The 14599-nt window shown below is 49.2% G+C and overlaps 1 protein-coding gene across 1 annotated transcript; it reads right to left on the minus strand.

Moving 5' to 3' along the window:
• Positions 1-3692: 3692 nt before the first annotated feature.
• On the minus strand, positions 3693-13837 carry LOC123804607 (ral guanine nucleotide dissociation stimulator-like). Its single transcript, XM_045816967.1, has 5 exons — positions 13815-13837; positions 11812-11931; positions 5907-6098; positions 5237-5296; positions 3693-3906 (listed from the first exon to the last, which is right to left on the minus strand). The coding sequence occupies exons 1-5, from the start codon at positions 13835-13837 to the stop codon at positions 3894-3896; spliced, it is 408 nt and encodes a 135-aa protein (XP_045672923.1). The 3' UTR covers positions 3693-3893.
• Positions 13838-14599: the final 762 nt, after the last annotated feature.

Consider the following 14599-nt stretch of genomic DNA (forward strand, 5'->3'; position numbering starts at 1 on the left):
ACATCTTATGGTCCAAAAACAATATGTACATCTTTGGGCAGCAGGAGGTCTGCTAATTAGACCGTGGAAATGTCTGAAACCAGGGAGACCCGATGGCGGAGACAGGCAGGAAGTCTCAGCAGAATCGGTCTTGCTGTCTGTGCACCTCCAGTTAGAGGTGTGTGACTGCCGGCAATGTGTACATCTGGCCCTGTGTGTCTCCTGAGGTAGGAACCCTGCACTTCTATTTTGTTCACTGTTACACCCTCAGGTACCATAGGGCACACAGTAGGCATCTTACCATTTGTTGAAAGAAAACACTGTTATCTGAAGAAATTCACCTCCAGCCTCATCAACGGTCCCATAGCCTCTCAGGTCTGTGAGACTAACAATCATCCAGCCCCACTCCTCTCTGCTTGGACCTGCTCTGTCAACCAGAGGAAACGAGAACGCTGTCCTGACTTTTCCCCCTTCGCTTCCTTATCAAAACTTGAAGTTCTGGTCATTTGCATCTTCTCTATTTGCCCCCTTTCATGACCCTAGGAGAACTTGTGCCCTTTACTCTATCACCTTAGTTTCAGGTTTGGGGCTATTCTGTGGATTATTAGGTAGGTTTACCTGTCAGCAAACCCCCTGAGCACGGCTCCCGTCACCAGTGTCAGCCAGGGAGCAGGGACGCCTCCATCAAATGGGCTTTAGTCCAGTCCAGCTGTGCCCTGCTCTCCTCACTTCAGGTGTGTGCAGAAGGCAACCAATCAATGTTTCTCTCTCACATTGATGTTTCACCCCCTCTCTCCCTCCCTCTCCTCTCTGTAAAATCAATGAAGGTAGGGATTGGAAAAAAAAAAAAGATGCTGTGATAGAACCAGGTGCTGGGAGCTTCTAAGACAGAAGTGGGTGAGAGCATTTCAGGTGCAGGTCACTGAAATGTACCTCCTTTTCGGCTGCTTCAGTGCTGGTGATTCAGACTCCCAACAGAGCAAGCGGTCCAAGCTGGTTGAAGGAGATTGGAGAGGACATCGGGGTAACAGTGAAAAAGCAAGCTGGGGCCTGGAAATGCTGGTTTGAAAAGCGTACACATAATTCACTGGACATGGGCACCGTTGAGGGTTTTGACCAGAGGAGTGATGAGATCAGAGATGCATGTTGGGTAATACATAGATGTTATTTGTGTACTGTTTCCAATGGCAGTTTCATACTGTTCCACACATTTTCTCTCTCCCCAGGCTCTTTGTGAGCTGAAATGAGGTTTTACTCCTAAACCTAAGTATAACAAATTAGTCCATTTTCTACTTTGGGAGGGTTCACTGGTGATATGTTTTATCCAGTAATCTGACAGCCACAATGATGACCCTTGCTGTGCATACCGCACATCCCAGAGGAACCCAAAGCACCTGTCTTCACCTGTTCTCACTTCCCAGCAGAAAGATGGGAAGTGCACCCACTTACGTGCCAGCTTATGCTCGGGAGATTTGAGCCCTTGCCTTAAGAGAGCAGCAGCTGTCGTGACTTTCTGCTGAAAAAGCCCAGGAGGACTTAAAGTCACCGAACCACTCACTCATCCATGCCCCCTGAACTCCTGCATGCTTTTCTCCACACAAGTCTGGCCATGTCATGCAAAAAACCTGAAATACTGCCCTGGCTGGCGTAGCTCAGTGGATTGAGCGCGGGCTGCAAACCAAAGAGTCACAGGTTCGATTCCCAGTCAGGGTATATGCCTGGGTTGCAGGCCACAGCCCCCAGCAACCGCACATTGATGTTTCTCTCTCTCTCTCTCCCTCCCTCCCTTCCCTCTCTAAAAATAAATAAATAAATCTTTAAAAATGTTTAAAAATATATATAAAGAAAAAAAAACCCTGAAATACTTTGAAATAAATGCTCAGCTGGTTTAAGTTCAGGGTGCAAATTTAACATCAAATTCTGAAGAGCGTCCTCTGACCTCAGCCCTTAGGTTTGATGAGGCTACCGGCTCTAAAGAGGACGACTCTGACCATGGGACCCAGTGAGACTGTGCGGGTGATGTTCACACAAGCCCTTGGAGTGCCCTTGTCTATACAGAGCTGAGGTGTGGTCACTCATTGCCTCTCACTGCCCCAGACAGAAAACTCCACTACTGTACCCTGCTGAGTGTGGGTCTGTCAGTGATTGTGATGGAGAGACTTAGCCATGAACTCAAAAAGCCAAAGTCTGTGATGGTCACTGAGAATGAGTGAGAGGAGCAAGACTGGCTGTGCTACATCCACCTGCGGGGACATCAGGTCACAGAAGGACACAGCCCCGATGCCTTCTCCTTACACACACACAGCCACACAAACACTCACACTGCTGCAGTGAGGAAGGGAAAGAACTGCAAAGACGGAAACCTCTTGTTAATGGCAAATATTTCTCAGTTGGGGGAGGGCATCTTCTTTTGTTCATATGAAAAAATTGGCGGGTGCTGCGTAGAGGGAAGCAAAGGGGGAAAGCTTGGGACAACTGTAATAGCATAATCAATAAAATATAATTTATACATTTTATTTACTAATGAGCATTACTTATCTTCATCTAAAAACTTTAAAAACTGGCCCTGGCTGGCGTAGCTCAGTGGATTGAGCGCGGGCTGCAAACTAAAGTGTCGCAGGTTCAATTCCCAATCAGGGTACATGCCTGGGTTGCAGGCCATGACCCCTAGCAACCGCACATTGATGTTTCTCTCTCTCTCTCTATCTTCCTCCCTTCCCTCTCTAAAAATAAATAAATAAAATCTTAAAAAAAAACTTTAAAAACTATATATTTTATTATTTAATACATTGGTATTTTTAAAAACATCTGATTTTAATATTTTTATAATATGTACTTTAGAAGAATTGAAACTCGACACATGCAGGAAAAGAAAGATTTCAAAGGAATCACAGAGACCCAGGCATTTCCCTTGGTTTCCAGCTCTTCCGTCATCATATCAAAGTGATCCCAGTCCCAAGGTAGTGAAAATAATATTGGGGCTTCCTTTCTTCCATGTAATATTTTCCTCTTCAAAATCTTTTCTCTTAATAAAAGTTCTTTTTATTAAAACTAAAAAATGGAGGATCAGTCTCCTCATCCATTATGTAGTCAGACATAGAAGACCACATATGCTATAATATGATTCCATTTACATGAAAAACCTACAAGGTGCCCTGGCCAGTTACCTCAGGTGTTTAGAGTGTCATCCTGTTCTGCCAAGGTTGTGGGTTCGATCCCTGGTCAGGGCACATACAAGGAATAAATAGTGGAACAATAAATTGATGTCTCTCTCTCTCTCCCTCTCTCTCTCCCCCTTCCTCTCTCTCCCTAAAATCAATAAATGACAAAAAAAAATGTTTTAAATCCATAATAGGTCAATCTATGGAGGCAGAAACAGATTAGTGGTTGACAGGAGCTGAGTGGAGAGGACGAGGAGTGACTAACTGATCTGTCCTAGAGGAGAATGTGCTGGAACTGGAGAGTGGTTGTGATGTGCTGTGACGGTTGGGAAAAACTGTGAATGTACTTAATGCTGCTGGAATGTACACTTTGAAAAGGCATACTTAAATAAAATGTATTTATTTATTGCATTTAAATTAATTTTATTTTATTAACAGTTTTTGAGATTTTATTTAAAATACATTTTAGTTTAACTGAGCACTACAAAAATTACAGCACAACTCTGAGTAAAATGTAAGATAAACACAAAAATGTGAAAACTGCAGTTAAGAGGGACCCTCTCTGCTGTGGCAGCTGACACCGGCTCAGACCTGGGGCCAGAGGCCTCGCGGGAGCGGAGGCGAGTTGCTCCCGTGCTGCATGGGTTCTTCCGCGCCCCCCGCAGGTCAGGGAGGGCCAAGCCTGGAGCCTGCTCTGGCCCTGGAGAGGCCACTGGAGTTTGCGTTACCCCTTGAGGCGTATCTTGATCTGCTTTAGGAGCTGGTTCTGTAGATCCAAAAAGAGAACATTAGCCCTGGCTGGTGTAGCTCAGTGGATTGAGTGCGGGCTGCAAACCAAAGCATCACAGGTTCGATTCCCAGTCAGGGTACATGCCTGGGTTGCAGGCCACGGCCCCCAGCAACCGCACATTGACGTTTCTCTCTCTCTCTCTCTATCTCCCTCCCTTCTCTAAAAATAAATAAATAAAATCTTTAAAAAAAGAGAGAGAACATTATCACTATGACTACTTCCATGTGCCTTCTAAAGAAATCAACTCTCACCCTGGCCGTGTGGTTCAGCTGGTTGGAATGTTGTTCTGTGCACTGAAAGGCTGCTGTTTGATCCAGGTCAGGGTACCTGCCTAGGTTGCAGTGTTGGTGTTTCTCTCTCTCTCTCTCTCTCTCTCTCTCTCTCTCTCTCTCTCTCTCTCTCTCTCTCACTGTGTCTAAGAACCATGGAGATCTAAGCCAACTCTTTGCTCCTGGCCTACCCACCCTCTCTATCTGAAAGGAGAATCTAGACCTCTAGGTAAGCCAACAGAAAATTCTGCTCCAGGATACGGGAGATGGTCCTGGGTTCCACACTGCCCCACCCCCACCCCCAGAGCATCCCTGGGGAGTGTGGGGACCTGTGCCTCCTACTGCTGCCCATGGAGAGTCAGTCCTACCCCTTGTCCACCTGGCAGTCCTGGCAGGTACGCCTGGCCACCAAAGAGGGGCTGGCAGAAGCCTCCACAACTGAGAGCTCTTGGTCAATGGTGTGACCACCTGTCCCCTCTTCAGGGAAGTCTGGCATGCTCTGTCAGTGTCCCTGCCCCCTTCCCACTGGAATGTCAGCTCCATGAGGCCAGAGGGGTGGTGTCTGCTCTGTTCATTGCACTCAACTGAGGGCCCTCGTAACACCCCAGACTCTAACTCCTGCACCCACGTGCTACTGACTCACTAGGTGTTCTGTGTGCTTCTTCTCCCCCCCACTGACACTCCTCCCAAGGGCAGGGAGCACCAGCCAAGCACCCACTGTTGGGGTTCTACCACATTAGTGAGCAGGATGCTCCCCCACACCCCAGTTCTGGGTCCCAGGTTGGGGGAGTGGATGCAGGGCTAGGATGGGGAGGAGAGAGGTGTGGATTTTCTTAGGGGCTGACTATGTCCGCTGTTCTCCCCAGGACTCTCCCACGCCCCAAATCCACGTGCGAAGCTCTCATTGTCTCCTTCCCTTTTTTGTAGGTGAAGTCCTCAGACCCTCTCGCAGAAATCCCATGATGTGTGGGAGGCAGGGTCCTGCCAGCACCTCCAGTTCACAGTCCCTTCATTGTCGTGACTCCAAGCCCACTCACTTTTTCAGCTGCTCCACAGGTCCACCGTCCTCTTCAACATACGGGCACATGCACCCATACCTGGGGGAGGCCAGGAGGACATCACATCGACTGTCCTGTGGGCTCTACCTGCCCGTGAGGTCTAGTGTGAGTGCCTCACGCCCGACTAGAAGGAAGCTCTGGGAAGCAGGGTGGTTGCCTGCTCCATGCTCTGGACTAGGGTCAGTGCCCAGAAACATGCCTGCTCCTGGGGCCTTCCGATGTGTTCGCTGAATGAATGAGCCCCAGCCAGGCCCATGACAGCTACCTCAGCCTGAGGCCCCACTGCTCTGCCCTGGATTCCCACTCTGGGGCCCCTAATGGAGTCTGCAATCTCCTTTTCAAACGAGAAAACGGCTCAGCTCAACCTGCAGGCCCAGACTGAGGCATGAGGCAGAGGCTTCGTCATGAGGAGGAGAAAATGACCAGTCAGCACAACCACAGCCCCTCCGTCAGACCTCTCCAATGGCCAGGCACCCAGAGAGCACTTTACAGGGAGGACCCCGCCGAGCCCCCACAATAACCCTGTGGGGCTGGTCCTGGGTCCACCTGCTGCTCAGAGGAGCGCACAGACTCAGATGCAGTGACCCGAAGACTCGCAGCTAGCGGGTGGCCGGACGACCACTGTGCTGTGGAGGGGTGGGGTGCTCACCTTGTAAACAGTCGGCCCAACACCTGTTGGGAGGTGGCAAAAGTTCTGTGTGTCCAGACAAAGGTGGGGACGAAGGTGGGGCCCCTGCCCAGGGAGATGGGCACCAGGTGCTCAGCCAGTGTGTCCAGCCAGGGTGCCTGGGTGGTCTGCACCACACAGATCTTACTTGTACCCACAGTCGGTGCTTTCCTCCTGGGGTGGGACAGAGGGGGACATGCAGTCAAAAGCGGCTTCGTGAACCACCCGGTGGGTTGGCAGCTGCAACTCAGACCTAACCAACGGCCCTCAGTGACTGCTGGCAAGAGGCAGGACACAAATGCTCACAGGACAGAAGAGGCTGTTGGCAGGAAAAGCAGAACTGGAGGTGGGGAGTGATGAAACACATTAGTATCTCAGGTCACGTTTCGTTAGCTGAGGATGGACGCCCCTCCCTGTATCTGCAGTGTGGTCCTGTGATTTCTGACAAAACAGCCCATTCTCGGTGAGAACGGAGGCTCTTCCTGGGCTGGGAGGGGTCAGGAATTTAGGACAAGTGGGATGTTTGGGGCAGCACCACTGAAATGGCAACAGAAGGGGATCAGGTCCACATTCCACAGCAGGGAGGGGCTGGATCGCCGTGGTAACTGGTCCCCCTCAAAATGTGTTGTAGAGCCCAGGGAGGCCCCAGCTCCTGGCCTGGAGGGGCCTTGGGGATGTGTTCCTCCAGGGCAGAAAATGCAGAGCGACACCCATGGTAGCAGGAGCCCCGTGTCCTTGGGGGAAAGCATCCCTGCTGATCACGGCGACGTGTGAGACCGAGAGAGTGAAGGACGGTCAGGCCACCACGGACACGCATGGGCATTAGAACAGGAAAATCTGTAGAAAAATGCAGAAGTACTCTCAACTGAGCATGAGGTGAAATGGTACAAAAGCCTCCTTTCTGACATTCCTGCAAATGTGCAGACAGTGACTTTGCATCTGGCCGGGAAGGGGCTGGACGGTGAGGGTGGGCTGGGGTATGAGATGGGGACTCAGGTGTCGTTGGGGCAGGACTCTAGGAAGGAGCTCAGGGGAGTAGCAGGGTGACTTCTGGAACCTGGGGCCCCTCCGACCTCATGGGCTCTGGGGGTGGGTCATCTGGGCCCGGCACTCACCTGGAGCCCCCGCTGCACTCTTTTGGCAGTGTGTGTGTGGGGGGCCGGGGGTGGAGCTGAGGACTCCATGGGTCAGCTCCTGTCCAGCCCCCTGTGTGGAGCTCTGTAAGGACAGTGCCAGCTGCCAGTGGGAAAGCCTCAGGGCCCGCTTTGCTGGTTCTCAGACCTCTGTGACTCTCCCGATGCCAAACACACAACCACGTTTTGCTCAGATCTCCACTGTGGATGGAAAAGACGTGACAGCCTGAGGGACTAGGAGTCTCGTTGGCTCAGATAAGAAGCCCCTCAGAAAGCCCCCCTCCACCCTCCAGCCCCGTCCTGGGGTATGATCATGACCAGATCGCTAGGTAATCCCCCACCCAGCAGCCTGTTCCTGTCCCAGGGCTGGGGGGGGTGGGGGGGGTGCGAGCAGTCCTCCCTTCAGATCCCTCTTCTCCCACGTAAGAGGAGGGTATGGGGGCTGCCAGGGGTGGCGCACAGAGGCAGCCGCGCCTGACTTGGCCTGACCCAGGCTGCCTTGTGTTATCGTAAGGGATCTGCTGGAAAGTGGCCCCAGATGTCAGGGATGAGGGTTGTTGACCCAACATCTGTGGTTTGGAAAATTCTCGCTGCAGGGTTTCCAGAAGCAAGAGCCCCGATGCGTGGGGACACAGCAAGAGAACATCTGAAACTGTCACGTGTCTCTTGCCAAGTGAGCTGGCTACGGCGACATCACTAGAGTGTGGGTTCCTGGTTACAGGGATTCCAAGTTCTGTTGGGCAGTGACTTCACTTCCTGAGATCCCCTTACCTGTGTCCCCTCCTCGAAAAACAGACATCTGAATAGTCCCCGGGGCCCTGGCCGGTGATATCACCAGTGAGAGGAGTCCCAGCCCCACAGCAGGCCCCCCAGCCCAGGGTTCCAGTGCCAGGGAGATAAGTCCCACAGCTTCTGGATGCAAAAACCAGCAGAGATTGAATCAGTGGAAGACACTGCTAGAACCCCAAGCAGTTCCTTTTAAAGAACTGACACACAGACTCTCTTACTCAGACTCACTCCCTCTGAGCTCCAGCACCAGGGCAGCAGCTTGAAAGGCACCAGTGGTGTACAGGGAGGAACTGAAGTGTCTGGTATCAAGGTGAGCAGAGGCCATTGTTCCTTTTCTAAAACCCCCTGCCACAGAGCTGCCAAGCTGGTGCCATAGCCGAGACTCCACCAATCTGACTAACACTGTATGACTCCACTGGAGATCCCCAGAGACTCCACCCCACCCAACTTATGGGCCCACCCAAGCTGCTTTTCCATATAAGTAGCTGGTCTTGGCTTGCAGTGCACAACTTTCTAAATCCTCTTAAACAAGAAACAGCTGGCCTCAGTGAGTCTCAGGCCCAGCACTAGCAGCAGCCAGCCTACATTCACAGCTTGTTCACCTGGGAATCTCCAAGCCCAGCACAAGTAGCAACCATCTCAGTTTGCTTTCTAGCTCAGGCCAGTTGGCCCTGGGCAAAACACAGGTTGGGGCTGACCATGGCCTGTGCCACACAGAAAACCTCAGGGCCAGCGCACCCACTGGACAACTACAGACCATGTCAGAACACCACCACCCTGCCCATGCACAGCTGATCCTCCACGGAGAACAGAGGTTAGTGCTAAATGGTCACAGCCAGTCCTTGAAGCTGACTGGTCTGGGTAAATCCCTCCCACTAATCTGCAAATAGCAACCAAAGCTCAACTGCAAGAGGAGGGTATACTCAGCCCACACAAAGGGCATACCTCGAGTACCCAGCTTGGGTGATAGGGTAGGCAGTGCCACTGGACCCTACAGGACACCTACTACATTAGGCCACACTACCAAGACATGAAATCAAAGCAGCTCTACCTAATAAATAGAATCAAACACAGGGAGACAAAGAAACATAGCCCAAATGAAAGAACAGATCAAAACTCCAGAAGAACTAAATGAAATGAAGATAAGCAATCTATCAGATGCAGAGTTCAAAACATGGATGGTCCTAGTGAGGACCTCAGCAGCATAAAAAAGGTCCAGTCAGAAAGGAAGAATACACAGAAAGGAAGAATACAGAAAGGAAGAATTTACAGGGAAACAACAGTAGAGTGGATGAAGCTGAGAATCAAATCAATGACTTGGAACATAAGAAAACGAAAAACAACCAGTCAGAACAACAAGAAGAAAAAAGAATACAAAAAAATGAGGATGGGATAAGCAGCCTCTGTGACAACTTCAAGAGGTCCAACATTTGAATCATAGGGGTGCCAGAAAGAGAAGAGAAACAGCAAGAAATCAGAAATCTATTTGAAAAGATAATGGAAGAAAATTTCCCTTATTTGGTGAAGGAAATAGACATGCAAGTCCAGGAAGCACAGAGAGTCCCAAACAAGATGGATACAAACAGGCCCACTCCAAGACACATCATAATCAAAATGCCAAAGGTTAAAGTTAAAGAGAGCATCTTAAAAGCAGCAAGAGAAAAGCAGTTAGTTACATACAGGGGAGTTCCCATAAGACTGTCAGCTGATTTCTCAAAAGAAACTTTGTAGGCTAGAAGGGACTGGCAAGAAACATTCAAAGTCATGAAAAGCGGGGACCTTCAGCCAAGGTTACTCTACCCAGCAAAGCTATTATTTAGAATGGAAGGGCAGATAAAGAGCTACCCAGACAAGGTAAAGCTAAAGGAGTTCATCATCACCAAGCCCTTATTATATGAAATGTTAAAGGGGCTTATCTGAGAAAAAGAAGATCAAAACTATGAATAATAAAATGGCAATAAATACTTCTATCAACAACTGAATCTAAAATCAAACTAAGCAAACAAGAAGAACAGAGACAGAATAATGGATACAGAGAATACTTTGATGGTTGCCATATGGGAGGGAGGTGTGGGGAAATGGGTGAAGAGGTGAGGGGATTAAGAAGTACAAACAGGTAGTTACAGAATAACCATGGGGATGTAAAGTACAACATAGGAAATGCAGCAGCCAAAGAATTTATACACCTGACCCATGGACATGAACAAGGTATGAGAACAACCTGAGCGAGTGGGGGATTCTGGTGGCGAAGGGCAAATGGGGGAAAATCAGGACAACTATAATAGCATGATCAATAAAACATAATTTTAAAAAATGGTCCCCGGGGCTGCTGGCTGCTCGCCCACCTTCTCTGTGGGATACCATATCTGCACCCAGTGACACCCACACACCCCACTCCACGCCCTCTAGCAGGTCTGGGGACAGTCAGGGTCCCAGATTTGAGGACAGAGACTTGGGCTCAGACTCAACTCCTCATTCCTCCCTCTTCTGGATCCTGGATGGGCCACTGTGCGTGTCGGGGCCGGTCCCTCTCCCACCTGCACAATGGGACTATTCTAGCACGTGCATCTCAGGGACGTTTGGGCACAGGTGGGACAATAGCTGTGAAGCTGGAGGAGTGCTGTCACGTGTACTAGTGCTGCCAACCCCTTGTTTCCTCCTCTGGTCACCGCCTCCGTGTCTGCTCCTCTTAGTATCCCTCCCACAGTCATTACGCCTAGAGTATGTGTGTGTGTGTGTGTGTGTGTGCACACGCACGTGTGCCAGTGTTCACAACTGGATCCCAGAAGAAAGCGGCCCCACATAGGCAGGAGAAGGCAAGAGCTTCCCAATACGTTAGGATCTCTAACTTCCAAACCAACTACCTCTATGGGAGCAGTTGGAGCCTTGGCCTGGAAGGTCAGAATACTCTTGAACTTTGGCCAGTACTCTAGCCAGTCCCTGACTCCCTATGGGCCTCAGCTTGCCAATTAACAAGTGAGGGTGAAATTCAGAACTTCATAAGCATGAGCTCAGCATAAAGGGAGCCAGGGCTCCCCCCATGCTGGGTGAGCTGAGGAGAGAGTTGCTGTTTGGTGGTCCCCAACCTGGGCTCTCCTCTGACAAGGACTGGCCAAGGCCCGACCAGGCTGCCAAATGCTCACCCTCTCCCCTGTGCCATCTCCATGTCTGCGGACGGTCACACCAGCACAGCCTGCTCCAGAGCCCCTGAGAGAGCCTGGGTCCAGCCAAGACCCCAACTCCGAGGACACAGAGCTGGGCTCATCCCTGACTCTGCATCCAGACCGGTCTGTGATTCTGGGCAAAGCACAGACCTCTGAGAAACTTGCAGTTCTCCTCTCAGTGTCTCCCCACGATCCCCAGCTCCTGGTGGGCATGTCTTTGCGTAGTGTGGATGTGCGCCCTCCTTGTAAGTGTGGACTGCATTGGTGACTCCTTAGAAGATGGCAAAGTGACCCAAGGTCACTTCCAAGATTTGGTTATAAAAAGTCAGTGCCTAACCCCTTGCTCAGTCTGACCTGTGTTCTCTGTCTCTCTCTCACACACACACAGTTCCCTCACTCTGGGGATTAAGCCTCTGTCTTATAAATTGCTACCGGGAGAGACCCACGTGGCCTAACACCAAAAGAGAGAATCAGACAAAGAGGAAGTCATGTTCTCCACTCAAAGTCAGTCCCACCAAGACCCCTGAGTGGCTCAGGTCCTGAGTGCAGCAGATCCTGCCTCAGGTGAGACCACAGCCCCAGCCTCCCGAGAGTCACTGGCAGAAGCACTCAGCTGAGCCACACTGGGTCCCTCGTCCAGGAAACCATGAGATAATGAGTGTTTGCTGGTTATGTCAGTGCGTGTGGGGCAGTGTTGTCTCACAGCAGTAGACCACTAGTTCAGTTGTCTCTGAGCCAGGCCCTGGACCTGTCCTCCTCCCTCCCTCCACCTCCTCCCAGGATCCCCCCAGCCACACCGACCTCCTTTCTAACCTCCTCTCTGTCCCGACTCCTTCTGCCTCCAAGTGTCTGCACAGCTGTGCTTTCTGCCAGGCTGCACACGCCTGAGTGTGTGCAGGCTGGCTCCTCCTGGCCATGCTGCTGGGAACAGAAACGTCAGCTCAGTGCAGATTGTTAGCCCTTCACCCAGTGCCCTCCAGGCCTCCTTGTAGCACCTGCTCTGTTCCCACATAGAAGTTATTCTTTCTTTTTGCATGTTTTTGTTTTCATAGTTGTATTCACCTTTCCCTCCAGACTGTGAGCTTTTCGAGGGAAGAAAACCTGTTGGTATTTTGTAGCACAGTTTGAGCACACAGGGCACAGCGGCTGAGTGAACAGATAGAGGGATCCATCTACCACTGACCACCTCAGCTGTACAGTTAAATTAGGTTGGTCATTTATATGGACTAGATTGATAACTCCTGAAGCTAATCTTATGATTCAAACCTTTTGTGGTTATTAAATTATGCTAAATTACTAAATAATCCCCCCCAAATTCCATAGCACATCACTATACATTTTTCCCACATAACAAGATTGGAGAGATGTACTCCTTCACGTGCTCATTTGGAACCCAGAGATGGTCCTTCAAGTGCCTTCTCCATCCCCAGGATGTCACCCCCATCTGCTTCCACCAGCCTGAGGGCACAGCACTCAGAGGAATGCATGGTGGGGGGTTGTGGCAGCCGGGTCTGCAATAGCGCTCGGTGGCGGTTCCTGTCCTCTTCCACTGTCAATGACAGGGTCATATTGCCTCAAAGGTGACTAAAAATACCATCCAGTTGTGTGCCCCAAAATGGGACAATGGATTTTGAGGGACAGTAAAGTTCCCTGGCACAATGAGGAACTCATTTAGAAGGACTGGGCTTTTCAAGTCTGTACTGAGTTTTCCCCATGTGCCAAGCGCTGTGCCGACCGCTGGGTGGAGACCTGGCTGAGCAGCGGCTCGGGCTGGGGGAAGCTCCTGGTCTGAGGAAGGAACTAACACGTGGCACGAAGTGCCCAGCAGCTTGAAGTGAATGTGCCCTGGAAGTTTGATTAATAATTCTAGTTTTGGAGCTTATAGTAACTGAACTCCACTTTCAGGGATAAACAAGATATGGTGCGCCGAGGAAGACAGCAGCAGGAATTGTAGAAGCAGGTCAGTTGTGTACAACACATAATAAGAAATACTATGGAGCCATGAAACTTATGGATTCAAAAATATTAAAGGGAAAGGATAACCATTCATGTTAAATTAAAAGTGACTGGGAGCCCCTGGCTAGCATAGCTCAGTGGATTGAGCGCGGGCTGGGAACCAAAGTGTCCCAGGTTTGATTCCCAGCCAGGGTACATTCCTGGGTTGCAGGCCATAACCCCCAGCAACCGCACATTGATGTCTCTCTCTCTCTCTCTCTCTCTCCCTCTCTCTCTCTCCCTCTCTCTCTCTCCCCCTCTCTTCCCTCCCTAAAAATAAATAAATAAAATCTTTTTTTAAAAAAAGTGACTGGGAATATAAGGCGACCTCATTTTTGGACTAACTCTATGTCTAGATGAAAGCATGCAAATATGTTGAGGGGTAGTTTTCTGATTTTCTAAAATGTTTTTGTTTAATCAGAAGGCTTCCATCAATATGCTTTGGTTTCATGTACTGTTAGCTTCAACCTGACATAAAGCACTGTAATGTAAACCAGTTATCACCACACTTCTCCACCTGCCCCTGTGCAGGTCCATAGGCTTTGACCTGCTCTGTATTTTCTGTTCTACAACTCAAAGCCTGATTCAGGAGCTCAATTCACACTCTCTGAAATACAGAACTTAGGATGAGGACTATATTGTCCTGTAATGACAGGACAATAACTCCTACTACAAGGCACCCTGAAACATTGACTCTTACAGAATTCATTCTGGTCTAACCGCAAACCTGGGAAAGGGTCTCAGTTTGCTGTGTAATCTTTTATTGCTGAGGGAATGGTGAATTCCATAACACAAATGCCATGACTCACCTGGCCACCAGAGGGCAGTACATGGCTGCTCATGCCTATGACATTGACCCTCTTAAATTTTGCCAAACTCAACTTCTTCAAAACAAGACCACTAGCAACAAGACAGTCATATTTCCTCAAGGGTGGCTGGGAAACATATGCTGTCTACAAAAGACCCAACTCAACTTGAAAGACACACACAGACTCAGGTTAAGAAATAGAAAAAGATATCTAACGCAAATGGAAACCAAAAAAAGTTGTGATTTCAATACTCATATTAGACAAAATAGTCTTTAAAACAAAAGCTGTAATAAGATATAAAGAAGGATATTACATAATGACAAAGAAATCAATCCAACAAGAGGATAAAACTCCTGTAAACATTTATGCAAATGTACATATAAGCAAATATATAAAGCAAATATTGATGGGCATAAATGGAAAGATTGACAGAAATACTATTATAGCAGGGGACTTTAACACCCCATTGACACCAGTGGATAAATCTTCCAGACAGAAAATCAAAAGGGAAACAGCAGTCTTAAATGACACATTAGACCAGATGGATTTCATTGATATTCTCAGTGCATTTCACTGCAAAGCACAAGAATATATATTCCTTTCAAGTGAACATGAAACATTTTCCAGGATAGACCACATGTTAGACCACAAAACAAGCCTCAATAAATTTAAGAAGATTGAAAACATATCAAGCATCTTCTCTGACCACAATACTATTAAACTAGAAATCAATTACAAGAAAAAAATTGAAAAACATGCAACTACATGAAGGCTAAATAATTGAA

Source organism: Phyllostomus hastatus, unplaced genomic scaffold, assembly GCF_019186645.2.
Source record: "Phyllostomus hastatus isolate PE091 unplaced genomic scaffold, TTU_PhHast_1.1 phas_scaffold_216, whole genome shotgun sequence".
Lineage (NCBI taxonomy): Eukaryota > Metazoa > Chordata > Mammalia > Chiroptera > Phyllostomidae > Phyllostomus > Phyllostomus hastatus.

Bases quoted from the DNA above. Each gene is read 5' to 3' on its own strand.
- LOC123804607 (XM_045816967.1), bottom strand. From the start codon at position 13,837: ATGTACTGCCCTCTGGTGGCCAG. The intron at 11,932-13,814 runs GTGAGTCATGGC...TTCTGTTCCCAG, and splicing joins TACTGCCCTCTGGTGGCCAG to CAGCATGGCCAGGAGGAGCC. The intron at 6,099-11,811 runs GTCGGTGTGGCT...GTCCCACCCCAG, and splicing joins GAGAGGAGGTTAGAAAGGAG to GAGGAAAGCACCGACTGTGG.